Source organism: Barbatula barbatula (genome assembly GCF_947034865.1).
Source record: "Barbatula barbatula genome assembly, chromosome: 19".
Taxonomy (NCBI): domain Eukaryota; kingdom Metazoa; phylum Chordata; class Actinopteri; order Cypriniformes; family Nemacheilidae; genus Barbatula; species Barbatula barbatula.
In genome coordinates, this window is record NC_136782.1 from 13,905,981 (window position 1) to 13,933,667 (window position 27,687).

The 27,687-nt window shown below is 38.5% G+C and overlaps 2 protein-coding genes across 3 annotated transcripts; both read right to left on the minus strand.

Annotated features, from left to right (window-relative positions):
- Positions 1 to 3,007: 3,007 nt before the first annotated feature.
- abhd15a (abhydrolase domain containing 15a) lies at positions 3,008 to 8,485 on the minus strand. Its single transcript, XM_079481739.1, has 3 exons — positions 7,392 to 8,485; positions 4,523 to 4,875; positions 3,008 to 4,339 (listed from the first exon to the last, which is right to left on the minus strand). The coding sequence occupies exons 1-3, from the start codon at positions 7,926 to 7,928 to the stop codon at positions 3,784 to 3,786; spliced, it is 1,446 nt and encodes a 481-aa protein (XP_079337865.1). The 5' UTR covers positions 7,929 to 8,485; the 3' UTR covers positions 3,008 to 3,783.
- Positions 8,486 to 21,399: 12,914 nt separating this feature from the next.
- exo5 (exonuclease 5) lies at positions 21,400 to 27,652 on the minus strand. Of its 2 annotated transcripts, XM_079481741.1 has the most exons (7): positions 27,383 to 27,579; positions 26,964 to 27,051; positions 26,628 to 26,872; positions 26,431 to 26,535; positions 26,152 to 26,324; positions 25,510 to 25,885; positions 21,400 to 21,591 (listed from the first exon to the last, which is right to left on the minus strand). In XM_079481741.1, coding segments are annotated over exons 1-7 (1,110 nt in total). In that variant the 5' UTR covers positions 27,504 to 27,579; the 3' UTR covers positions 21,400 to 21,589. The 2 variants fall into 2 exon arrangements, with proteins under 2 accessions (XP_079337867.1, XP_079337866.1); XM_079481740.1 differs by lacking the exon at positions 21,400 to 21,591 and having other exon boundaries at positions 24,006 to 25,885; positions 27,383 to 27,652.
- Positions 27,653 to 27,687: the final 35 nt, after the last annotated feature.

Consider the following 27,687-nt stretch of genomic DNA (forward strand, 5'->3'; position numbering starts at 1 on the left):
AGCCAGGGGCTTGACATCCCAAGGACAGAATCCAGGAGCTGAGTAGTTCCTGCATGTTTCCAATAAGTCAGACAGATACTAACGAGTCAGACATGTGAGTGAGGTTCATACCTTCCAAGCATATACATTCGGGAGACACTTTTATCCAAATCACACATTATCCCATTTACAAAATATATCTTTATTAGTAAAAACTTAGCAAAGTCAAATATACCAAGACACTACTTAACTTCATTTAATACTTTTTTATTGTAATAGCACTTGACTATAATAGTGGCAAGTAACGTTCTGCTCTTTTGGCCTGGTATGACAGTCAGCAGTCAAGTGGCCTCAGATCATGCTATGCAGCCATGATGTTGCACAAGGGAAAAAAACCTGATGCAAGTCTTCTTCACCACAGAGAACAATACCACCACAGAGCTGCCTGTACGGTAGGTCGCAAGACCATTTAAGCACGGCCAACTGATGTTTCTTCCTTCCTAAAGATTGCATACCCAAAGATGGAGGAATGTGAGGTCGTAGCAACCAATTATATCCGGCCCCCCATGAGTCATGCAACCCGTCGCACTACATTACATCATTTACCATCAGTTGTTCTCAGTCCCTGCCCAGGGGGAGGCGTAAACCAGCACTTCTCTTAGGCACAGCGGGTGCCAAAGATATTCAGGGAGATTAAAGCATATTCAGGTAGCTACAGCAAAAGAAAGTCAAAAAGGCAAGCAGATAGGGCTATATATTTATGTGTATACCAATCATGCCAAATAAAGGCTTCAAAACGGCTGCTTAAAAATTAAGAAGGATAAATTGTTACACCACCCATATGCTAAGAATTCGCCGAAGGCTTCTGCAAATATTTGCAGCTTGAGTTGGGAAATGGCCACACCTGGATAGCAGTGACAGAGGACAGGTTAACTAACACAGGTGTTGTGTCTACAGAATCCACATTACATAAAAAAATACATAACACTAATGCTAGGATCTGATTTATCCAGATTTTAATAATACAATTTTTGCATTTGGAACAATTTAATGTGAAACATGGCATGCAAATCTCTCTCTTTCCTCCCCCAAGGGACTGGCAACGGGTCAATGTTGCACTGCACACTGGTGACCCACTAATGTTATATAATTAACCCTGCTGTACTTGTTCATCATTTGTATCCAATACTGCTGTTAGAGAACTTTGAAACCTGAACATAACAAGCACACCCATTGTTTGGTAAACCTTATTCTGTGAAACTCTCTCTTAAATGCTAGTGAGGACCAAAGCATTGTATGAATTTCAATGTTTTGGAATTTATTTAGGCTACATCAATAAATATAGGGACTAAATATAAACTCGGTTTCCGAACAGTCATGGTTACCGTCAATCATTTCCGCACTGGGATCGTTTCCAAGCTATTTCGCATACTGCCACCTGCTGCTTCTGGACCAGTACGCATGAGAGCACGCATGAAATTATAAAAGGCAATCTGAAAAGTATCATTCCCTCATAATAACGTGCGTGTTTCTCGTTCGTGTAAAACATGGATGAGATTACGGCGGCTTTTGTGGAATTTACATATACCTTGAACGTTTTTTATTTGACTCATGGGATAAATAATTTATATGTTACGTGATAGCTTTGGATAAAATATAGATTGAAACTTGTCACTCATTAGAATCCATCTTAAAGGAATAGGCTACTCACCTTCCAACTCTGTAGCCTATACATTTCGTTGATCTAAAGAAAGCAGAGAAAGATATTTGAAAGAAACCATATAAAAGATTTTTTGGGTTCCTTTAATATTATAAAGGAAACTTTCTTTGTCTTTGTTTTCAACAGCGTAGACTTCTCATCAGGAAAAAGGTCCTGCGTAGTAGAAATTCTTAAAGTCTTTCTTAATGACTTTGACCTTTGTTGAATGCTTGGCTAATATTGTGTGGGTATTCATTTTAACAATTTAACCGCTTTAACAAAGAATGCAAGTAAATTCTAAGGAATTGTGGAAACGTGGTAGTTTAAAACCATTATCCACTAGATGGCACCAAAAGGCAGCGCTGTCAAAATGACTGGAATCAATTGTACATACTTTCATAAAATGTATACATTTAGATTCTTCCTTTTGCATAGAGTTTTCGCATGATCAACTAGGTAGGCTATTTGTTTGGTCAAAACACAGCCCAAATTGAGTTTGCAACCTCCAGCTTAAATTGTCTGTGTGGTTTCAGTAGCAAACAAGGTCAGCCATCATGTTGTATTAGGAGCTAACGTTGTAATCGTAACGATTATTAAAACTGATTAAGGAATATATAAACTATTATCCAAACAAATGCCCGTTGGGATCTCAAAGGGACAATACAAATGAAATTAGACCTTGAAAAGATGCTTTGTTCTCAAAGGCCCCTTGGAAAGAGGGAAGACATGTTGATGGCTACAGATGACCACAAACCCACAGGACTATCATAAGTATGCAATTCAGATTGTACATATTTTCCGGTAGAGTACTCTACTCAACAATAATAAATATTTTCCAAGTGAATACTGGCTGCCATATATCAATTAATATTATATGCTGGCCTTACAGTATAGTGTAGTTTTGAAGAAAAATTGCCAAATGAAGATATAATTTTCTTTGCAAACTAAAAATAGCTCTATCTATATGTCTGTTCTAGTGCCGTCTCTGTGAGCATCTGAGTTTCAGTCTACAGAGACTGTCTCTTCTAATCAGATACCTCCTCGCTCCACTCAGGCTCTTAGCTGTAGCTTTATTTGGGGTTGTGCAATAAAATCCTGGTCATGCATTAAACCGTGTGTAAAAAAAGGATCACATAGTATTCACTATTTCACCATTGCATTTATAAATTCTAAGATACATTTCCCATCATGTCCATCCTTCTAATGTAGCGAGACATTTTTCTGGAACGGCAGTGAAAATAAATGTAAATCTTATTTGAATTTCATGAATTTACTCCATAACCAAACATTTTGATGCCTAGTTTACCAACAAAATCCTCAAGACTTGGATGTGTTTAGGTGCGAAACCCTTTAATTAAGCTCCTGTGTTTACAGATAATTTAACATACAAACACAGCGTTGGATACCAGAAAGTCAAAATTTGAGTTAGAGAAAAAGGGTAGAAAACCAAAACAGCAATAGAAAAAAGACAGCGTTTAAGTTATACAAATGTGAAAAACTGATCAACTAGCTCCACCCATGTCAGCGGAGCCCAGCTTCCCCAAACATCGGAATGACGGCATAAGAAAGACCAGCAGTGTTGAAAATTACCTCCCGTTCTCCAGACCAGTCTCTATCTCTGACATACAACAGAGACTATTCTAAATAAACTAGCAGTCTCAAAGAATAATAACATTGAACCGAGAAAATAACAGAATGTCACATTTCATTATTGTATGCACATAACGTACTAAAGCATTACTGCAGTTCTGCTGAACTATTAAAGTTCATCTGCGGGAGGGGTCACAATGACTGAAACCCAGAGGTGCTTCATAATGCTTCTCTAAGTTTTGAAATGAAGCAATGAAACATTTATGAGGTACAGAACAAACCTTCAGACCAATCCCTTTGAAACAGACAGGCACATTTCCAAGGCTAATGGCATTCAATGCACCAGAGATCTGTGACGTGATATCTAACATCTTGAAACAACATAAAATATTTTCTTTGCTCGATTGCTGAAATTGGAGCAGCAGGTCAGACTGCATCAGAATGCGATGCCTGGCAGTGTCCTTGAATCCCTCTCCGTGACCCCGAACAAATGTGGTGAGCCTCTCAGCACATCATCATCTGGTGTAGGACCTCTGCCAGTTATAAATGGCGTGAATGTTATGCGAGCAAACAGGCACATTTTTGCACGTGCTGATGCTGCGATGGCGAAACGTCTTGCCTGCCCCGCCAAGACCCCTCCGCCTGGCAGCCAGATTGGCACGCTCCTCTGCAGTAAAGAAATCGTTTGTGGCACGAAAGAACTCCAGCAAAGCCTGGTGGCTCCAGACGTTACTGCCTTCGTCTGTCGTGAAGAAGCCGCAGTGGCCTCCGTGCCCAGTCAGGAGCAGGAAGAAATGGGGGTTACTCTCAAACAGCTCCAATGGTAAAGTCGCCCGGGGCTCCCCTCGGATCGGATCGTCTTGACTGCAAACACATAGTACAGGGATGGCCACTTCATCGATGTCCCTTAGAGGGTCATTACTCTCCCAGTACGTATCCCAGCAACCTGCTCCCTCCACTAATGTCTCCTTCAACCCCGACTGACAGAATAGGGCCTCTTCCATTTCCTTCAAGGAACACCTGGAGAACAAGCTGTCTACGTGAACATTCTCCCCAAGCACAGTTCTGTATCTGTTGATGAGATTTAAGACAACAAACCTTTGTTATCATCATTGATGTCAAAGCTGACAAGCTGTTTAGACGGAAATCAATGGTACCGGAAATAAATCACTAATGGCAAAAGCACTGTATTTCAATTTAGATCACCTGGAACTAAAGGACACAAAATTGTGTCCTTTAACCCAACAACCTTACCTGCTTAAGCAGATTTTTTGGTAAAGCAGAAGAGCCCAGTGGAACGGCCAGGTCGGGCCGTTCTCAAACCAGCTTTGGCAGCGGAAAATGGGAGACAGGCAGGCGGCAGCAGTCACGTAACTGGAGGAGCCACACTCTCCCAGGTAAGAGAGTAGGAGTCCTGAACCGGTGCTCTCACTGACAGCATAGATCTGACCTGCTGGCTGCCGGTACCTAATGTATCGCACCGCTTCCCGCAGGTCAGTCGGATCACCAAATTGCTGAAGTTTAACGGTAGAAAGTGGTGTCCCATTCTGGCTCCGACGGTTGAAGACCACAGGGAGGTAACCGTGACTCAGACCAGCCTCACAGAGCTGAGGAGAAAACAGACACATTCACATGCTTGTACTAGCACACAGGAGTCATACTGACATCTGTCATGTAAACAAAGACGTTTTGCTTGAATCTTGTCCATACCTGTAATGAGTAGTGTTAGGTCTAAATAAAAATAAATGTTACGTTTAATTGTTTTTAAGTAACCGGGTCATTGCCCTAAAACTCTAACTCTAATATAAATATAAAAAACTATATATTTTGAAACTGGGCACTGGTTTTGTCTGTCACAGTGTTGTGTTAACGTCAGGGTTGTGTTAAATTCAGTCAGACTTCCAGGGTTGAACCAGAAACACTGTCACGAAATTCCACAAGTCTCACTTATCTTGAAACATTATGACCAAAAAAAAAATGTATAACCAACAATCCACATGTGTGCTAAAAATATCATGAGTCCACCTTTTTATATTCATATTCACCTTGAATGAAATAAACATGTATTGTGCTGTCCATGATGAAGGACTCAACATACAAGACTTTAGCTACATCCTGGAGAGCTAAATGACAATGATGTGATGTAAAGTAAAATATTGAGCAGAAGGTGAAGTTGGGGTGGTGAAGAGTTAAAGGTGCTGTGTGTAGTTTGTTTAGAGGATCTGTTGACCGAAATGCGATAAAATATACACAACTATGTCTTCAGAGGTGTATAAAGACATTACACAATGAACCGTTATGTTTGAACTACCTTAGAAATTAGCTATTTCTGTCTACATACACCGCGGGTTCACTTACATGGAATTCACCATGTTGTTTCAACAGTAGACCTAAATGGACAAACTGCTCCACAGAGCGCATTTTGTAAATACGTTATCTCCTTCTTCAAAGAAGTGAAAACATGACAACATCTGTGTCAGCCACCGTAGTGCTTTGAAAGGGAGAGGGGGATGGAGTGAGCCGTTGTAACATTACATACATTGGACCTGTAAAAAAATATCACAGGATTTATGAATTTGCAATTCCCGTTTCCTCCTCTTGTGCTCATCACTACCCATCTCTTTTACTAAAATGACATTCCGCGAATTTTATTCATGATGGCAGAGTCTGATCGTGTTGATATTCAAATGAATAGGACTCAGAATAGAAATAGGCTCTCCCCACAATATTTACATGTCCCTTTATGCAATTCCCTGAACTGGCAGCCAACACACCAACCGTAGTGCAGACCATTGCTGTTTTCTGGTGTGCCAATTGGAGACAACCTCTCTCCCAGTGCAGTAAAGAAGGTGCAACCGTAATCTACACATGGGGTAACCACACAAACCTGAGGAACCCTGCACCTTAATCTACACATGGGGTAAACCACACACCTGAAGAACCCTCACCCACCCGTCCCTATACCTCATAAATGTGTGAAGAGTAATTTGAACAAACAGGCTTAATGAATGTTAATGCAATACTTCACAAATGTGAGAAACATACTTGTCTCCATTATTAGAATTGAATTCTTATCTGGCTAAACAAGTTGGGCTGTTCAGTTTTTCACCATCATGTCAATCCAAATTTGTGTGACATTCTATCTAAATAACATTGACCTTACATTGTATGGATTCAAAACCAAACCTTTCTTGATATATTCTTTTGTGTTCCACAGAAGAAAGAGTCATATACAGATTTTGCATGATATGATGGTGAGTAAATTATGATTTTCTTTATCCTTTTTTATCCATTTCACTTAATCTAAAGCAGTCTGATTAGAGTCCAGCACAAAAATATACTTTTTCCAAAGACAGTAAAACAGCAAATTACCTCACAGGCCACTGGGCTTAGCAGAGGGGCATTGCTTTGAGAGAGAGAACTGGAAGAGCTGTTGTGAGTCTTAATGTCATCTGTGCACAAAGATAACTTCAACATCAATGCTCTCAGTCATGCCCGAGACAAAAACAGTATCGAGTAGAACAGATAGCTAACGCATCGATTCTACCCCCTACAATGCACAGTTAACAAAGTTGCAGGAGCCCAGAGCACATTTCTCATGGACTCATCTGTGAGAGACTGAAATCTAATTTGTTTACGTAGGGTTGCCCGGAGCTTTAGGTCTGGAATATGGAATGAGCTCCACATCGCAAGTAGGAATGACTCAATTCTGACTGCCCATCGTTGATGCAAATAGCCAAAGAGATGATCATCATGCATACTACTGAATGTGTGGTCCAATTCATATTGCTTTGCTGCGGACAACGGTAACTTAGATAAATCTTCACTTTAATGCATTGCCAAACAACAGCCATATTTTCAATTGGCGTATCTTCCTGTATTTTGAATAGCTACACCTGATACATTTGTTTTATGTTTTAAGATTTAATATCTTCATTTGAATCCTATTTAAGAAGAAAAAATGGATTCAGGCTGGCCACACCACAGCCTGGACTGAACTGTTGAAGTATTTTAATACTGTATGTGTCTCAGTCAAGGTTACTCTATCTGCTGACAACAAAGCATTTTGTCAGGAATCCAGGACAGCATGTTTGATTGTAGCCACCTGGTGCTTTGAAATTACCTTGAGCACATTCCTGGTGATTTTACCAAAAGAGTTGGGTATGACGAGCAGAATTGGACTTGTGGAATTACTTGAAGTCCTCCGTCTCTTGTGATGTGCACCAACAACAGCCCAGTCTAACGCCACCAGTCCGTCGTCGCTCAGTTGCAAATGATCTCGAATAAAATGCACAGGGCAGTCATACGGCCACACAGCGCCGATAATAGTCTGCAAAGATGAACTCACTCGCCAGTTAAATTTCGGTATCCGTAGCTGCTTGCAAAAAGTCATGCAATGTTTCAGAAGGTAATTTGCCAGGGCAGAGGGTTTGCATATTAAGGCGACCGTGGGAGATTCATCTCGCCCCCCTGGTTTCTGCTGCGTCCCCGTGCCAGAGTTGGAGTCGCGTCTCTCGGTTGATCTTTTGCTCTCGCGCCGTGGAATTTCAAGCCCCTGGAGCAGCAACGTGGACTGACTGCCATCTCCAAAACACTTGACCGTCGACCAGAGTATGGCCATTAAAACCACAATAAAAACAGCACCAATCCATTCCAGCATTTGAACGGCTTCTGTGGATGCGCGTGAGGAGACCTGCAAAAATACCTCCGATGTGGGTTTTTTTAAGACAATCAAATCTTTAAAAACATCAGAAATTCATTAGGCAACTCTTTCAATTTTGAGCACATCACGTAGTAGGCTATACGGAATTAAATATCCTCTTTAAAGTTTTGAGCAAGGGTGATGTTAATCGTCATGTCCAATTATTCGACGAAACCTGCAATGAAAAACATCCTTGATTATTTTCCGAAGTCCGCGTAACGCGTCATGATAACATCATTTATGTCAAAATATTGCGGTGCGTTGCCGCCATAGTTCAAAACGAAGCGCTCTCTCTCCCGCTGCTCTTTGTGTGAGCTGTGTTCTGTCCGATTGTGCAATATATACTCTTTCGCAGTCAACTCTTCAAAGTCACCTGCCTCCGCCTGTCGGGTACATGCACCGTAATTGTGGCATGTTCGTGCTCATTACAGTGGTCTGCCACAGAATGGCTGGCTGTTGTAGTGAATTATTGTCAGATAGTTTTGTGTCAAATCGCATCATCGCGCGCAAGCCACAAGGAACGCCCCCTACAGAAGATATTATTCCTCTGCAAGAGACTGTGAAGTTAATGCTTTAATAAATGTACTCAAATAAATGAAAACATGAACAGATGTCATTCAAAAACAAGAATGCTTTGATCACTGACATTTACAGTTCAAATTTGTCTATAATGTTTAGTAGAAGAGAATAATTGTACAAAATAATGAGATGACAAATCATCAGAGAGAAACGGTGGAATAGGAGATGTGTGTGGGTAAAAAAGTTGATGAAAAGGTTGAACACGTTCAAATTGCATTTATGTAAGTCACCAAAAATTCATATAAAATGATCATGATGTGACTTAATAGAATAGAATCAAAAGTATACTGCATTCGTCCTGAAAGGGGTTGGGGGGGGGTGTATATGCAATAAAAAGAGCCTATATGTGGCACAGCTCCATCTGGGTGTTGCCTACGCACAGACTGCTGGCACCAGTGAAGCTATTGTTCTCTGTGTTTTCTCAATGCCACCAGAATGGACAGAGTAAGGTCCCATTAATGGGACTGTGTCTAATATATATGGATCAGGTTTACAGGGGAACATGTGGCGTAGAATTGGTTTAACAGATCCAAGTCAGATTTTTACACACAACTAAATCTGTTTCTCTCACGTTTAACTGAGCTGACTGCTGCTTTAATGTGGAAAGAAGAAAATATAATTCAAGGATTATTTTTTGTTGTGTGTTTGTATAGTATACAGAGATTTGTTCTTTTGTTGTGGGTTGATAAATCACACATCTGCGGTAGGTTGTTAAGCACTTGTAGTTCACTGTAATTTGTTGTAAGATTTATAATTATGTTGCTTTTTTATGACTGAATTTATGACAGTTTTCCAATTGTGCTGTATTGCCCTCTTGATTTTTAACGTGTACCTATTGTAAAATCTTGCTTTTGAAGCAAACCACTGGGATATACCTCAAGGGAGTTTAGCAGGATGTATCAAGCAACTAAAGACCTTTAATGTATTTTGGAAATGAAGTGAAGAGAAGTGACCTATTTGTCAGATATGGTGACCCATACCAAAAATGTGAAGTCGTGAACACACGTACACCCGGAGCAGTGGGCAGATATCACTGCAGTGCCCGGGGAGCAAGGTGCATTGCTCAAGGGCACCTCGGTCAGTGGCCCTAAGAATCGAACCATAACCTTCTGGTCACAAGTCCGACTCTCTAACCATTAGGCTACGACTGCCTTAGTAGTAATAGAATCTTTCCACAAGTGTCACACCCACACAGGATTTAGTGACAATGAAAGTGTCTTTTTGCTATGCAGGATGTGTCCCAGAATTATTTTTGAATAGACAGGACCACCTCTGATAGCCTTGGGTGGACAGTGAGAAAACAAGGGACATGCATGACGATTGCAAGAAAGTTTTTTTTTTAGCTGCCATAACCACGAACACAAAGCTAATCTGCCCAATCGCGTATCATATTTTTCTGCCCCATCTGCCCTCATTTCTGATTCAGATCTGATTGTGGTAACATGCACTTGGAGAAATAAATGAGACAATTAAAAGCTGTCATACTTGTGTTTTTTTCAATGAATTTGCTCATTAATAGAGCCGAGAAAGGTTTGCTATATTTAGCCTTCCCTTGAGTGCTGATTCTAACCGAAATACTAAAATTGAAACTGAGCCTACATAATGGCTATATAGAGCAAATACCACTGCATACATTAATGAGAAATCTCCTGCACAGGCAGCTGATCATTCAGCAAAGTCATGCAGATTTAATTTACAGTGGGTTGAACATGACCTAAATAAACATTCAATCTCTCTTAAACTGAGATGAAATTATAGCATCCTCTGTTACTTCAACAGAAATGTTGTTTAACTGCAGAGCCTTAGTGCTTGTAAGCAGAAATGTAAAGGTGTTTAATTTGTTATTTCTGATCAGTCAGTGGCAATTTATATTGTGACTTCTTGTTTCAAGTGTTTATGTGTCAGAAGTGTTTTAATAAAACCTATTAAAGCAAATGCTCATTAGTATGGAGGTGCATAACATAAAATAATATAAGACTCTATTCCTGAATCCATACATCACACAGACTATATCTATTTTGATGTTATGACGAGACAAATATCTACCACGATAAGCCAAAAATCTGCTTTGTTCTTTTGGCTGGTCTCACTCTGAACCCTTTAGACGGTGCAGACGGTCTCGTCGGGCTGTAACATCAACCATCACATGCACAACTGTACAGGAATGTAAATAAACATCTCCAGATGACAAGCAGAAATACATCTATTCTGACCCACTGCTATGTATTTATCAGTGAATGGTTGTAAAAATGCTGTCAGCTTTTATTAAACTATAGTTTGGAGCAAAGATCTGGTTATAGCAATGCTGTTGAATGAGTATGCAGTAAAACAGGGCTGGGCCTCTACTGTTGCAGTGGGTTTGCAGACACACTGCAGCATTGACTGGATGGCTCTGTGATGTGATGATAAAATGGTGCGTGAGGTATTTCAACACTTGACCACATCCTGTTTTCTTCCTTCATTTACGTGTATGCATTTGTAGTGACTTCCTCATAAACTTCCTGTTTTAAAAGGTTAAGTTCAACCCACCACCAGGTGTAGTGATGTTGTCTTTTACATGTCCTCATTGATCTCACATGGGTCTGATGTCAGTGAATAATTGTCATTTGATCAAAGTAAATGTCTATGTGTTTGGTTATTCATTGATGGAGTTTCATAATCCAATACACAGTTTTTAAAAGACGAATAAAAAAATTGACCGCTTATCTCAAGCAAATAGATGACAAACATTAAAGATCACTTAGACTAAATGTGCTCATAGTTTAAAAAGAGTACAATGTTTATCGGGTGATTGACCAGCTGACAATACAGCAGCTTTATGACATGTTCGCTTTGAAATAGACATTTTTTTACCACATCTTTAAATAGTACAATCGACATCATGTAAAGGAATAGAAAACCAACCTCCATCATTTTCAAATTGCTCATTGGTTCACCGTGACAACAACGGAATCAACTAAGTTGCTAAATATCCTAAATAAAAACTTTCTTTTTTTCGCAGAACACAAAAAAAGATGTTTTGAAGATGTTAACCTAACAACACCGGCACCCATTGACTTGCATTGGTTTTGTGTCAATACAATAGAAGTTAATGGGTGCCGGAGCTGTTCGGTTACCAACATTCTTCAGAATATCTTCTTTTGTGTTCTGCAAAAGAAATGACAAAAGGTGAGAAAATTATGACAGCATTTTAATTTTGGGGTGAACTATCACTTTAAGGAGAAAAAATCTGGATCATAGTCACTGTTACTGTCTTACTGGACTGCCAACATTGTTGGCTGAGGTCTAGCGACAAATAACACATGTTTTCACCTGCTGGCATTAATACTGTAGGTGATTAAACCTGTAACTAAATGCCAGCCAGTGTCAGAGAGTCAAGGGATTTGTCAGAAATGTGTTTTCTCTCATTTTGGCTACATGACTGTGGTTGTTGTTGTTTTTCTGTAGTTGTGCATTTGTTTGAAGGAATGTGAGCGTGTTTCAGTCTTGAGAACGTTTTTTACGTAAAGCTCATGACACACTTTCTGTGGTTCTCTCATCTCTCTGTGAGTTTGTGTTCATAAAGAGATGATTAATACACATCAGAGTGATAAATGCGTCGTATGAGCCATGAAGAAGAAAACCACACATCAGGTCTTATTAGAGCTGCTTCCCTCCAGGGACCCGGCACCCCTCACTGGTAAATGGATTAAACTTAACAGTTGCAGCTGTTTATAGAGTAGAGGCAGGACTTTTAAACTTGTATTGCAAGCCTGTTCTGAACTGTCTGCAAAACAGCAGCTATGCTGGATGCAAATAATAAAATGCAACTACCATAACCACAATCGTGCACGGTTAATAGACTGACTTTTGCTAGGAAGAAAATACTTTTCTTATCTTTTGTTGCCAAAGGCATCCAGTTGTGGCACAAATTTAGGTTGCTTGGTAAAAGCCGGCAATATTAAGTATTATTTAACATGTCTAAGTTGCATTACAGCCTCAGCCACCATAAACAAAGTTTAAAAGAAAATATTACCCAGAAAGCAATATACACAAATTTACCTGCAGCGAGAATAAATCCTCAAAAAAGCATGATCACAAAGTGATTTGTGTTTAATTATTATAAATTATTTTATGTAAGATGTTAAAAAGCCATCTTTTAAAATTTGAAGGCAACATTAAAAGTTATTAACTAAAAAGACAAATAAAAAGTAATATTTCAATTTCTTTTCAGCCTGTTGTTTTAGTCCTAGTTGTGCAAAATATTGAACGTGTACATGAAATTGTAATATTTATAAAGCAATGTTATATTTGAAACGCTCTTTTGTTTACTTTCTTGTGATAAACAATTTTAGTACTGTATGTTGGGTTGCCACTTCAAAAATTGGAGATCTGGGTAAATTTGGGTCCTGAAGCAAAACCAGTTGAGAACTGTAAAGCCAGCCTCACCCACAAACCAAAAAATAAAAAAATCTGAAGAAAAAAGAAAAGAAAAGGAATTATGTAAACATATAGATGAATGCAAACACATTGAATCAAGCTGAGACACCAAACCAAAGCTGCGAGGAGCGTCGGGAACATTAGCACTCAGATACACACACATTGAGATGGCAAATACTACAGTGTTTCCTCTACATTCCTGGTTCCTTTGCAACGACGGCAAACACCAAGGAGACCGCAATCTCCAGTTTTATACAATAATTTTATACACAAAATATGAATGGCCCCTAAAAACACCTCAGTGGAAGTTTACTGAGACACAAGCCATAGTGCATTACATAAACTGTGTACAAAACTAAGCCATATTTAAAAACCCACCTGTATCATATGCGTGTCATTGTGGAATAACTCCCTGACATTTAACCAACGACACGATGAGCTAACTGCTGCAACAGCTAAGGATCTCGCTGTAGTTGTTTCAACCACAGCACCGATGTTAGCCCATGCGAGCTGACAGTCCTCTCCTGCCACTATGTTGATCACGTTGTTCTTTTAACCTTGGCTTTTCATATTGTATTTCCACTATTGTACAATCTTTCAGACATTTTGTCTCTATGCCCCTTGTAATAGCAGTGACGTAAATGAAAACAAATTATTAAATTATATCACTAACAGCTGATTGGACAGATGTGATCCAAATGTTACATTCAATGTTACATATCCAATCACCGACTTATATTTTGTTTTATTTCTTATAATGAGTCAATTTAAATTAATAAAAAAATCTCACCCATCAGAGGCCCCTAAACAGGTGGGGCCCCTAGGCTGCAGCCTATAGGCAAGTCTGTGGGTTTATCCGTATCAACTATAAACAATTTCAACTCAGATTACTCTCTCAGCGGTCAAGTACATCAATGTCTGAGAAGGTTTCTGTTTGTTGTATGACTATGGTCAAGTGAATCCAGAGCCATATGGGGTGGGTGGTGGATGCAGAATGCACAGAATGCACAGAATACATGTATCTGATTTGGCATACGAAAGGCAGAAGTCCCTCTGTCCATTTATTTGCTTGTTTGTTCCCGTAGCTGTATAATGGCACTGGCAATGCCAAGGTTGTGGGGTTGCTTCCCAGCACATACTGATAAAATGCTCTGTATGACAAAAGCATTTGCTGAATGCATTTATTTAAATGCAGTTATTTTCCCTCGAAACAGAACCAAGATAAAGACGTTTGGAGAATGATTAGTTAAAATATAGTTTATTTAAACACTGGATGCCAAGATTTAAGAATGTTTCAACTTTGTCCTGTGCAACACCCTTCCACATTAAATGTTTTATTAGCTTTCCCGTTGAGCATTTATATATTGTTTAATGCTTGCTGACAGTGATTTATAAGACAAGCCTCCACCAAATCACTGGCCCTGTTGTCAGCTTAAAATACATATTAAAGCATTAGAAAACCTTCCGTTCCTTTTTTGGAGATTTAATGGGTTGCATTTCATCAAAGCGGAATCTCAAAGCTGCTCTGATACTTCTTTGCTCCAATGTAACATGCGAGAGACTAGTACATAAACCATTAGAACTGAACAACACAAAACAACCATAAAAGCACAAGCAAACTTTGATTATTCTCTTTGATACTCCTTTAAAGTGTGTTTGTGATGCATTGTGGGATGTCTCAGATCAAACCTTTACTCATAAAAGTATGAAAATAAGGTTATTTAAGAACCGATGAAAGATATCTTTGAATTCTGTTGGACATTATTTTGTCTGCTTTTAGCAAGCAAATACTGTATTGAGTGATAAAAATAGATAAAGTGATACAATTCCAGTTTTATTAAATGGGGACATTAGTCTTCTGTGCTTAGTAAATAATGTGTCTCTTTTCATCTCCTCAGAGTGTGTTTTGGAAACTTTTGTGGGGGTATAGTAATGAAATTCTTTTGTGTCAAGTGTTCTCTCTCCCTGTGGAAAGCTGGAATAAATCTCTCTGGACTTTAGCATCAGTTAGCATCAGAGCAGTGATAAACTGATCTGAAATGAGCTGTGACTTATTGCTTGCGCATGTGTGCTTAACTCTAACCTCAAATAAATACTGCCCTTTACAAGACCCGATCGTTTATCATAACCTCCGACTGATTAGTAATAGTAGGTCTCAGTAAAAGATCATAGTGAAATTGTTATTTTAACAGACCCAAAAGTGAAAAAGATCATTTACAAATTCCAGCTAGAATGTTTAAGTTGTTTTTACAATGAACACAGATCATGATGATTTATAAAACTAAGATCAAAGCAACATTTGTATACTTTGGAAAATAAACAGAATCAAAATGCTTAGTGTGAACTGAATTCACCCTTAAAATTTGTTGACCACCGCAATACTATTTTCAGTTCATGTTGGTATATTTCCTGCTTTATGGGAGATTTGGAGGAAATTTCACAGGTACTGGTAGTTCAGCAAACAATATCAAAGGCAAAAGATTGAACTAAAGAATGGAAACATCAGCTTAAAAGGATGATTCAGGATCCTGTGCAGCAAAAAGCCAGCTACAGAATAAATAACACATCCCCTCCCATTCTTACCCCAACACAATGACCAAGATCAAAACATTTCCACAAACAACAGAAAACAGGAATACTTCATACAATCCTTTTTTTAGTTCTGTCATTGTTTATTCATTCTCATGTCACTCCAAACCCACAAAAGGAGTCATATGGTCTACTTATATTAGCATTTTATCTTGCGGTCACCATGTAGTTACTGTACATTGCATTCAACAGAGTAGCATAGACACCATCTAACATGTACATGTGGTTTGTAATACACAGGGTGAGTGAATAAATAAAAATGAACAGTAATGAACAATATGAAATGAACAATAATCTAAAGTCCAGAGGGAATGTGCTTTGCAGTGGCGCAAAACATTTGGCATTGTGCCAAAAAATTACTTAAAGTCTTTTGTTATGAAATGTTATAAATAATAAAACATAGAACGAAAAATTGAATTATTTAAAACGTTTCCGTTTTACTTTTGTCTAGCATTTGAGTTCAACAAATATATTTTATTTAATCAAGTTATTATGTCAACCACTCTCTCTGTGACATTCACATCACCAAATGGATCAAGCATGGAAACGTCCTTCCTCATACGATGCGAGCTGTGCAGATTGAAAATAAACTTTTTGTTATAGCCAAGAAGTCGAGTAGGTTATCGTTTCTTTGTTTAGATAATAATGAATAATGTTAATAATACTTTTTGTTGAAGGAAAGGGAATAATCAAAATTTCTAACACTTAAGATCAAAATAAGTTTATTATTCACTGGAAGCATTTCCTCACCAGCGAATCTCTAATGGGCTACATCTCGGTTGTTGCCTAAATTTGGGATATTTTAAAAAGTTGTATTGTTTAAAACTGGACAAGCTTTTTTTATTAATTGTATTATTTGGCAAAATTATAGGTTATAATATAAGTGGTTATAATATAGGATATAAGTGAAACTCACTTTTCAAAGAATACAGCCTTAATTTGGGGTTTCATTTAGTTATTATAAGCAAAATATCAAATAATTTTTTTTTAGCCTTTTATCCGAAAAAAAACAATCGTCCGATTATTCGATTATCAAAATAATAATTGCAATTGCAACTTTATTCATTTTGCAACTTTATGTACTTATGTCAATTATGTATTATAACTATAATTAGAATGTGTGCAAGGAGAATATGAAACTTTTTTTATATGTGTGTTGTCTGTATTTGGTTGGGGTGGCTCCAAAACTGATCATACCCCTCAGAAAATGTGCAGTTGGAACCTGTGCCTTTGATGTGGGTATCTGCTCTCCCCTGACACCTCAGTGCTTTTCTAAATTACTTACGGTATTCTCATGTATATGGCATACATAGCACACAGCCTCAACTCAAGGACTTGAAAAACAAATCAAAAAGTGGAAAAACATTATATAACTCTAATGATTGATTATTGAACTGACGTAGACCCAAATGTGCCACAAACGTCAACATGTTCTCATTGAATTAATGCTTTGCCGTCATGAAATGATGAGTTTGTTTTTAAATCCTTTTTAGAGTTTGACTTTTTGGCTGTATGACTTTCCCATGTAACTGAGACGATCTGTTCTGATCTAGGATCTGTCTCCCTAGAGGCTGCACTGCCTGGTAAAAAGCCAAAAGAAACAATGTGGGACACCCATGGTAAGTCTTTTCCTCTCTGTTTTTGTACCCGAAAGCACTCACATTTAGGAAAACATGATAAAATGTGACATACAAGTAGTAGCAGCTTGACACTTTTTTTTGATCAGTGCTTATTTCTTATTTGCAGTGCTTGCAAAGACATAAAGGATGCTCTAGCACCCACTCTTAATTTTCAACTGCCAAATGACCTAGCAAACTCCCTAGCAAACCATTAACAACATCTTAGCAAATACTAAGAAATAGTTGCCCTGCCATCTCCACAATTGTGGTGAGAAAATATACAAATCTAGTTGCGCATTGTAGAAAAGAAACTAAATTAGTAACTTTTTAACCTGACTTTACATGCTATTCATTTAAAGTTCAACGGCTTCCCAGTATTTCCAGGAAGGAAGCTACAGAACCTATGCTAAAGGGCACGGGCCCTGCCAAATATTCTTATCACTACATTAATCCATTAGTACATCCATCTCCCTGGCCTTTCTATTGAGAAACTGACGTCACTTCAAATATTCTCTTCCCTGATCTGACAGTGAAGAGGATTTCTAAAATTACCCTCTATGGAGACGTCCCTGTGTATATAACACACTTCAACCACTGCAATACTAAAGACATCCTAGATACTGGCATTGTTTTAATGGGCTATTTTTAATATCTCCCTAAATCTAATCCTTAGAGAAAGCTGCTCACGTTCTCAAGAAAAACACAAGGGAATAATTTTTCCTAGAGAAGATACCTAACATGTCATTAGAACTCATGTCTGAGGAAAAGCTAAACCGTACACGGACAAACACACTGAGCCTTCTGGAAAGAATTGTTAAGGGAAACTTTGAATCTAAATATAAAATAGAATCTATGACATCATTAGTCCCAGCATTAAACAAGTCTCACCAGGCTACTAATACCATCTCGCTGATCCCACCAATCAGAGGCGAGATACTAACAGGTGAATTCTGTAATAGAACTCATTAGCACAGGACACCATCTGCTTTTCTAACTTCCTCTATATTCCTGTGGGAATAAATAGCAACCTCGACACATGCCAATCCCCACTGCTGGGATAGGGTGACAGACAAACACTTCTATGACACAGAGACATGTTACCTGCACACTCGGCCATTCTACTAGCACATAGAAAGATAAACAAGCTTTTTTTGTTTTAATCACAGCTGAAAAGAACATTATGTGTAGTTAGTGTTACAGGACCTTTCTGCTGCGAGACAGATGATAGCTAGAAAGCTTGTTTTATTCCACTCAGGGGGCACTGTGGGGCAAGACAGTATTCGATCATAGCAGTAATTGCATAAGTGCTGCTGCCATGGACTCACGCTGTCATAATGGGATGGAAACAGCACGGAATGCACTCCTAGAGAACACTTCTATGAGCAGACACTTCCCAACAAGCAGATGGGGTGTTTATATTTATTTGTAAATGGATGCTGGGAAAATTTCCCGTCTTATATGAGGGACATTAGAGGAAACAGAAACATGTCTGGAATCGCCTGAGGTGTCAGGAGCAAGTCCGCTACCCGTTGTACTCTTTGTATGTTGTTTAATTGTTCAAGACAGATTCACAATCATTTTCACTGAACTTCATTATCGTTCCCAGAAACGCAGTTGTCTGTAAGAGTTTAGAAACACAAACACTTTCAATGTGAAATAACGGTCGTCTTGATGGTGTTTGAAAGGCATGCATTTTTGGCTCCTGTTTTTAACTGGGACATTTTTTCCCTTTTTATTGTTAAATGCTAAAGCTAACCCACAGAATAATGAAGAAGTAATACATACTGTGAGGGTGTTTCGGTAATGTGGATTATTTGTTCATCTACATGTTTTTTCTACTATTTCTGCTTGAATTGCCAAATTTGTTCCTTTCAAAAAGTGCCAGAGCATGCAGGCAGCTTGATAAAAATAGTGAATTAATTCATATCTCCTCATCTCGGGGGAATAAGCAAATGGCAAAAATGTGTGTGTGTGTGTGTGTGTGTGCGTATATGCGTAGGTGTGCGTGTCTGTGTGTTTGACCTCCGGGTAAATTGCACTTACAGTACCACTGTGTAAAAGGCATAGTTCACCCAAAAATGAAAACCATTTACTAACCCATTATATACCTTTATGACTTTCTTTCTTCCGCAGAACATAAAAGAAGATATTTTGAAGATTGTAACTGAACAACGTGGGAACCCATTCCCTTTTTGCATGGAAGAAAGTCATACAAATTTGGTAAAGTAAATTATGACAGAATTTTAGTTTTTTGGTGAACTGTCACTCTAAAAGAGGCCCTTGACATATGCCAGTCACTAGCATAAAAACAACCACTAAACATTGTAGAAATATGCATGCACTTTTGATCTGTGAAGGTTCATAAAACTTGACTGTAATGGTAAAAAACTTTCTTTTAATATTACACTTCTGTCTTGACCCTTTCTCTGAGTAGCACTTTATCCTCTCAGCTAGAAAAATTATCATGTTGTCATGTGACCTACTTAATCAGCAGCACTGGCTGTCTACGCTGTGTGACTGAGATAAGGCCGGCTTCCTGCCCAGCAGGTCACTGTCAACCGCCATTTCATTAACCGAGTACATTCTGCACGGCTCAATTAATCTCTCTGATGCACTCAAGCTTGCGTACGCACAAACACAACTGCACATGTGATGTGCCACCAATGTATGCACGCCTACTCTCTCTAAAACCAATTTTCTTGAACTAAAACATAGATGCTGCATTCACACTCTCACAACCTGCACTTATCTCCGTCTTTGCTTCTTTTGTGTACTTTTTTAAATTAGAGTTCATTCAATTATTTTAGTTACTTCACTGAAAGATGTATTTTCACTGCTTTCTGTACAGACACTTTAACAACACAAACTGTAGGCAGCTCGCTCTCTGTCTTTCTTTTTCCCATAGCGCCAAATGAAAGTTTAGCTTTTAACGTTCAAGAAAGTGAGGACAATTGCTCTGATAGGGCGAAATGTGCACACATTAAGATTCGCGGAGGTTTCACTTGAACTTTAAAGCCACTTATGGCTCTTGCCTTCTGCCAAAAATGTGTAAGAGTGAATTAAGGCGTTCTTTGTTAAAGGCAGATATCAAATGACTTATTCAAAGCTCCTCTTAGGTGTTTACAAGAGGTTACTGCACATGAACAGAACAAGATATCCATGAATGGGTGGGAAAGTTCAATGCCTTGGGCCTTCAACTACAGGTGTTTATTCAGTTATTTAAAGTGTGAAACAAATACTTGGAAACTTAAAGGAACAGTTCACCCAAAAATGAAAATTCTGTCATTATTTACTCATCCTCAAGTTCTTCCAAATCTGTGTAAATGTCTTCATTCTGATGAACGCAGAAAAAGATATTTGGAATAATGCTTGCAACCAAACAGTTCTTGGCCACCATTGAGTACCATAGTAGGAAAAATGTCTTGTGTGAAAAACACAAAAGTAGATATTTTGAAGAATGTAGGAAAGTTTTGGGGAACTTTTGACTACCATTGTAATTCTTCCTACTATGGTACAACTCTGATTTGGAAAATTTGGAACAACTCAAGGATGAGAAGGCCTAAATAATGACAGCATTTCAAACTAAAGAATATTTCAATTACATGGTCAAAAAAATCTAAGTGGACTCTGACAGCTGTCCTCATGCTCACACAGGTTTCCTCACAAAATTACCCCAATTCTTCATATACACTAGGGACACATTTGACAATAAAAAAGCAAATACATTTTATGTTGAATGTTATTTGGTGTAATTTTTTTTTAATGTTTCTTCTGAAATTATGTTAGTTTTTAAGTGGTGCTTAACTGAATCATATAGCTAAGTCTTGGATTTAAACATCACTGTTCGTTTAAAGCTTGGCTCTATAAAGAAGATCTGTGAAAACCTGACAACTTTGTATTATTCCAATTATCTGGTTAGTTTTAAAGGTCCAGCTGTAGTTTATAGTAAAATCATATAATTGTTTAAAGATGACCGTTGATTTAGTTTGCACAGACTCCATATTTCGTAGCTGCACTGAATCATCCCATCACACTCTCCAGATGTGTGCACACATTTCCAAACACAGACTAATGTTACATTCTGTTATCAAAAAGGATGATGTCAGTGTAATTGGCCCTTTCCTCCCTGTTTCGAGCATGCTTCTGAGATCACGCCACATTCCAAAACCGCACGATAGCAGTGATCCATGGGATTAAAGAGTCAGAGCTGGAGACTGTGTTACCTTATGATGAAACTGAGAACAAGGTTGTGGCCAACTGGCAGTGCAATCCAAGGACTTCCCCGTGTTTTGCTTCAGTTTGGGGCCCGGTTTGCTCTGGACCTGGATAATGTGACCACGTGGGTATTCACAATGTGGAGGGTGTAGCCCCATCCTGGATCAGTTACATTCTTGCGGCAATGGAAAGCTGTAGTTCTGTAATAAGACACAACCTTAAGGGATTTACCTATAATGTTTTTTAAATATCATTTACTGTTTTTGTATAAAGCTTGTATAGCGTACTCAAACAAAGCATATTCAAACAAACATATTGTTTCTATTTGCAGAAAATGAAAAGTGGGGAAACTTATGCTCTATAACAGAAAATATGCTCTATATTTTTTCAGACCTCAAATACTGTAAAGAAGCCACAGTGATCGTAGGCGACAGGAGGTGGGCATGTCCAGGAGCGGGAGTCAAGCAACAAAAGTTTAGAATTGCTCAACTTCATGCAAATGATGTGTGACTTTCGAGAGCGACTACCATTAGGAGTCAAGCTGCATTCAGACCGCCAGCGACTGTTTTGTTAGTCTCTCACTATGAGGTCGTTAGAAGGCATTCCTAGCTTTGGTTGTCCAAGAAACTTTTGATAACAAACCCTGCAGTAACAGACGAGATGGCTGATGTGAGCTCGGCTGCTGTACTCCAATTGGTAGTCACTCCCAAAAGTCGCTCATCAGTCAGCAAATCTCAACTTTGTCAAGTAGCTACACGCGCCCACTTCCTGTCACCAGCCGTCACTGTCGCTTGTGTCACTGGATGTCTCTAGGCTACCATTGAAATGAATGACATCGCCTCGCTTTGTCGTTGGGTGTCCCTGACAGTCTGAACGGGGCTTAAAGCTGTAGAGATCACGTAATCCGTCTCTCATCAGTTACTGGAGGGTTTGTTCAAACTGTTACTAATGAAAAAGTACCAAATTGCCTACCACAGCTATGCAGATAACACTCAGATCTACCTAGCCCTCTCACCCAATGACTACAGGCCTATTGACTCTGTTTGCCAGTGCACTGATGAAATTAACAGCTGGATGTGTCAAAACATCCTTCAGTTAAATAAAGACAAAACTGAAGTCATTGTTTTTGGTAACAAGGATGTAACTAACAAGGTAAACACATACCTTGACTTAAGAGGTCTAAAGACACAAAGTAAGGTAAAAAATATTGGTATCATTTTAGAGTCTGACCTTAGTTTCAGCTGTCAAAGCAACAAGTAAATAAGACAGAAACAGAGCAAGAATCAGATGTTTTGTCTCAAACCAGGATTTAGAGAAACTAGTTCATGCTTTCCTCACCAGCAGGGTGGATTACTGTAATGGACTCCTTACAGGTCTTCCCAAAAAGACCATCAGACAGCTGCAGCTCATACAGAACGCTACTGCCAGGATTCTGACCAGAACCATAAAAAACTAAGCATATTACTACAATACTTAGGTCCTTACACTGCTTAAAAGTAACTTTTTAGAATCAACTTCAAAGTATTATTAACTGTCTATAAATCACTCAATGGTCTAAGACCTAAATACATTTCAGATCCAGATTAAATCCAGATTAAAAACACACTTGTTCAGCTGTGCATTTAAAACCTGTGCTGGTTTACATCAATTGCACTTCAATTTCTTATTCTTTTTATATAATTTTATTGCTGTTTTATCTTAAATAATTTGCATTTTAAAGATACATCTTATTTCTCTTTGTCAATCATTTTTTGTAAAGCACTTTGAATTGCCCTTGTAAATATAAATATAAATAAAGTTGCCTTGCCATGCCTAGGAACACCTTTTATCGATCTTATAGCGAAAAATATTTTATATTTTATTATATTCTAGTAAATAAAATGCCACATCCAAAAGATCCTGGTTTTCTAATGCAAACTTTTTTGAGATCCACCCTTACTGGGAATAATGTAATGACATTCATCAATATCACGGTTTATAAATCATTCCAGTCTTGACAATTTAGAAATAATTGTTTTAAATTTGCATTAGCTCCCATCCTATGTACACTCGCAGGCGATTCGATAAAATCTTCCCACATGTTTACGAGTACCTTTACGCATAAATTAACCTGTTTCCTCAGCTGAAAGAGCAGGGGCTTTTGAACTACTTGTTTGTGCCTTAATGCAATCACCATGCATAGACCCTTTTATTGTGCATTCTATTGATCAGTGCAAGCTGAAACGCATTTGGAAACCAGTGAGTAAGGCAAACAGAGCACGGACTGATGTGGCATATTACTGTTGCATGGCTCCTCGGTCTTCCAGGTGACTGAAAGTTTGCATAGGCTAAAGTTAAGTGCTATAGCACTTTACTGGGGCTCTGAGTGTGTGGGAAAGCTTTTAAGAGCCTTGAATGAGCGGTCATTAGTGCCTGAGTGACTTCATCAGACCGTCTGGATTGCAGGATTCTACGGTCATGCTGTTAGGAAAGATGGTGTGCTTTGATGCAATGATGAGCAAACATACCACAGGACGTGGCTCTTATCGACCTGCAGACTGGTGCAGACCTTTATGATCTAATAACAGCCTACCTTCAGCCTCATTGGTTTATGATGCATGAATATGCGCAGTTTAACGGGTTAGTCCCCATGTTCATTTATTACTGAAATAAACATCAGACAATAACACAACATGCATAGCCTAATATCTAGCCACTCATAATTATATTCACTCTAATTCAGGACGTTTTTTTCCAAACCCATTGTGCCTTGAACTTGCCTGTCACAAATACAAACATTTGCATAAGTGGGATGAAACTGTTTGTATTTGTGCGTGTGTGATATTGTGTCAGATGGGAAGCACCCTGAGGGAGCGTGTTGGCTCTTTTAACTGCCTGACTTGTCGTGTGTAGTCCTACTGTATCATACTGATAACAAGAATATTTTCCAGAGGTCTGTGGCCTGTGACAGTCAGAACAGTGTTTAAATATTTAAAAAATATTTACATATTTTAATAAACTAAAATATTTTACAGAGGCAAACTACATTACTGTTAACTGATTTATCATCAGTAATAACTGACAAAAAGAGCTTTATTACAAATAGCCGCATAAAGAAACAGATCAACGTTGATCATGTCCAATCATACTGTTTATCATGTCATTAGAGTCTACAGAAAATATGTTGGGAAATAGCCCCATCCGATGGCTAAAAGCCATAATGTAAAAAAACATTTAATGATAAACTTAATTTAAACTGCCATCTGCACCATCATTGGTTAATAATAAAGTTATTTAAGAAGTAATTTTGTTACAAAAATGACTAAAACTGTTAAAAAACAATACAATGTACTTGTACTTTTTTGCTAGTACATTATCCATTAATGCAACAAACTTTCAATAGTAGGAATAAAATTTACTATGAAAAGTAAATAGGGGTAGGGGCTTATTTTGAATTGAACTACTCCTTTAAGCTGTCACTTGACCTTCGCAGAAATGTCAGTTTTTATATAAATTCTGGTTCCATAAAAACATTTGAACTAACACTGTAATCCATATTATAAACATTAAAATTGTTTGAAATGAAAACATATCCTATGCATATAGCTTTAAAGGTCCAGTGTTTGAAATTTTGCGGCATATAGAGGTGAGGTTAAGAATTGCAACCAATGGATCATATCCCCCCCTCCGCCCCTCACGGAGCAGTGCAGCGGCTGACACAGGACTGAGATGTCGTCACGTTTTCACTTCTTTGCAGAAGGAGATAACACATTTACAAAATATGCTCTGTAGAGCAGTTTGTCCGTTTAGGGCTACTGTAGAAACAACACGGCAAATTCAATGCAAGGCGACCCGTTGTGTGTGTAAATAGAAATAGCTCGTTCTAAGGTAATAGAAACATAACGCGTCATTACATGTGGTCTTTTCCCTAAAGACAGTTATGTATATTAGTTTGTATGTCTGTAAATATATCCTTCAAGGAATTACGCACAGCACCTTTAAAGCCAAAACGACAAAGAAAACAAAAAAAATTGTTAATTTCTAGTTTAAGTTTCTGCTAACACCAGCCACTTTTTGGTCAGCCCTTTGTGATCTATTCTTTGTCCAACCACAGGTCTGTTCATACAGGCATGACCTACATTTCCAGGCCTCTTCTATGTCCACTCCTTTGGGTTCTCTCTCGCCCCTCCAGTACGCCAAATAACCTTTTAGATCCTCCCGTAGTTGAGCTTCATCAAAAGGAACGACTCGAGTCCCAATGGGCCCTCTAGAACCTTGGTGATAGTATTCCAGCTGAAGTAGGTCAATACATGGCAGATCATTGCATGACATAGTTACTAGAAAGGCATCCAGCACGTCCTCAAAAGTAGCCACATGAACCCCAATGTTTTTAGCATGGGCCTGGACTCCTGCTCCGAGCACCTGGTGTGAACGCAGTATAAGGTGATCTAGAATGTGCTCTTTCTTCACCTCTCCTCTGACCAATCCATCAAAAAGGGATTTATACAGGACCGCCTGAACAATAAATTTAAAATAATATATATATGTATAGAACACAACAGCAATTAACCTTTAAATATATATTGATATTAAATGTTCAATACCCACATATGGTGTTATTGGATGTCTACATGCTTTAGGCCATAAACAGTGTATTTTTAAATGTCTTAAAACTGTAACTGAATGTTAAACTGTTAATAAATGGACATCTAGTGGGAACACCAATTCATCTGAATACCAGAAAGCAGTGCTGCTGGTATTAGCAAAAAACTCCAGCTCACCTGAAAGCAGTTGACTTTATCTTGTGCAGAACTAGGCATTGAATTGTGTTTGCGAGTTTTAAGCTCATTTAGGACCAGTTCTCCCTTCTGGCTATACCTGAGCTCATCGATGACCCCCATAACGAAAACACCTTCCAGGACACCAAACACTGGGAACTCACGCACACATTCTCCTGACACACAAAGCATTTTGTAAGCAAAGCACGGAAACAAGGCCAGTAAGATGTGTGGTTGTTTACAGCTTACAGTGTTTTCACAAGCAAAACTCCATCAACACACCTGCTTCTAATAGTTGAATCATGTGTAACATGTTGAGAAGTTTAATGGCTTCGGCTTCTTCTCTGCTCCAGATATTTACAGGGACAACATTTTGTATCTCCAGTTCTAAAGACAAAAGGCATGAATTGTGGATTACTGAATACACCATGTTGCATGATGTACCAAAAAATAAGTAAAGCTGTATTCATTATATTCACCTCTTGATAAATGAATGTCTTTTCCCATCTGGACCTCAGCCCGTCGCATGTCATTTCTCTTAACATGTGGCTTCAAAAGACTGTATACGGTTTTCATCTCACACCATGACTGGTCACAGAGGAGGGTTACACTAAGATAACGTTTCAGGAAGCGCTGCATTGGACTGAAGCTGTCTTTATGGAGACTCTTCCTCTTTAAACCCCTCACCTCATCAGTTTCAAGCCCAGATGCTGCTTCGGTACAACTGAGGCAGAAAAGAAGAACATCATAGTTCGTGATAAAAGCAAAGAACGATCCATGATGTTCAATACAATGATATAGCCTGCATGACTTACTTTTGCATTGATGTGGAAGATACACTGGGGCTTTCAAAATACACAGAGGCTTCAGCATTAACGTGGCTATCGGGAGTCCTTTGAGGCCCTTGAAAGATGAACAAAAATGTCTTTGCTTGCAAACTTTAAGTATATTAAGTCAAAACATGTATGTCTATTTAATTGTTTATTTGCTATTAAGTCATGTAATAACCAGCAGCCATATTTATACCACATTATAGCCTACACTTCTATTTATTTATTTGTTATAAAAACAGGAATTTAACAAATAATACAGCTCAATTACACAATGAAAAACATTACTTTAGTGCCACCTTGTGTCCGGAAATAAATAAGTGAGCACAATTGTTTAACAGACCCTGCAGATTTCTGTTTACAGAGAAACGAAACAAGTACAGTAACATTATGCTTTAGCCTACCGATGCGTTGTGTCTCAGATAAGACGTCGAGTAATTCGGAATCGCTAAAATCATCCCAATCGTCGCACTTTAGCTCTGTTCCAGACGCATCCATCTCGAAACGACACCCGTGCTTCCTCATAATCTGCAGTACCTTTCAACTCATTCTTATCTCTAGTTTCAGTGATTTAAAAACCGCACCTGTGACGTGTATATCATAAAGATGCGATTTATTTATCAGTCCGTTTGTTTACAGTAGTCGTTACGACACGTGCCACACCCCTTCACCATATTTTCTGAAAATATATTTCCATTGGCTAATGTAC

What these genes read in the sequence shown, in the direction of transcription:
- abhd15a (XM_079481739.1), bottom strand. Translation starts at nt 7,928, where the DNA reads ATGCTGGAATGGATTGGTGCTGTTTTTATTGTGGTTTTAATGGCCATA. An exon ending in TCACCAGGAATGTGCTCAAG is followed by an intron (nt 4,876 to 7,391) that starts GTAATTTCAAAG and finishes TTTTCTCCTCAG; the next exon opens with CTCTGTGAGGCTGGTCTGAG. An exon ending in CAAAAAATCTGCTTAAGCAG is followed by an intron (nt 4,340 to 4,522) that starts GTAAGGTTGTTG and finishes TCTCATCAACAG; the next exon opens with ATACAGAACTGTGCTTGGGG.
- exo5 (XM_079481740.1), bottom strand. Translation starts at nt 27,503, where the DNA reads ATGAGGAAGCACGGGTGTCGTTTCGAGATGGATGCGTCTGGAACAGAG. An exon ending in AGACATTCATTTATCAAGAG is followed by an intron (nt 26,536 to 26,627) that starts GTGAATATAATG and finishes TTTTGTCTTTAG; the next exon opens with AACTGGAGATACAAAATGTT. An exon ending in ATAAAGTCAACTGCTTTCAG is followed by an intron (nt 25,886 to 26,151) that starts GTGAGCTGGAGT and finishes TTTATTGTTCAG; the next exon opens with GCGGTCCTGTATAAATCCCT.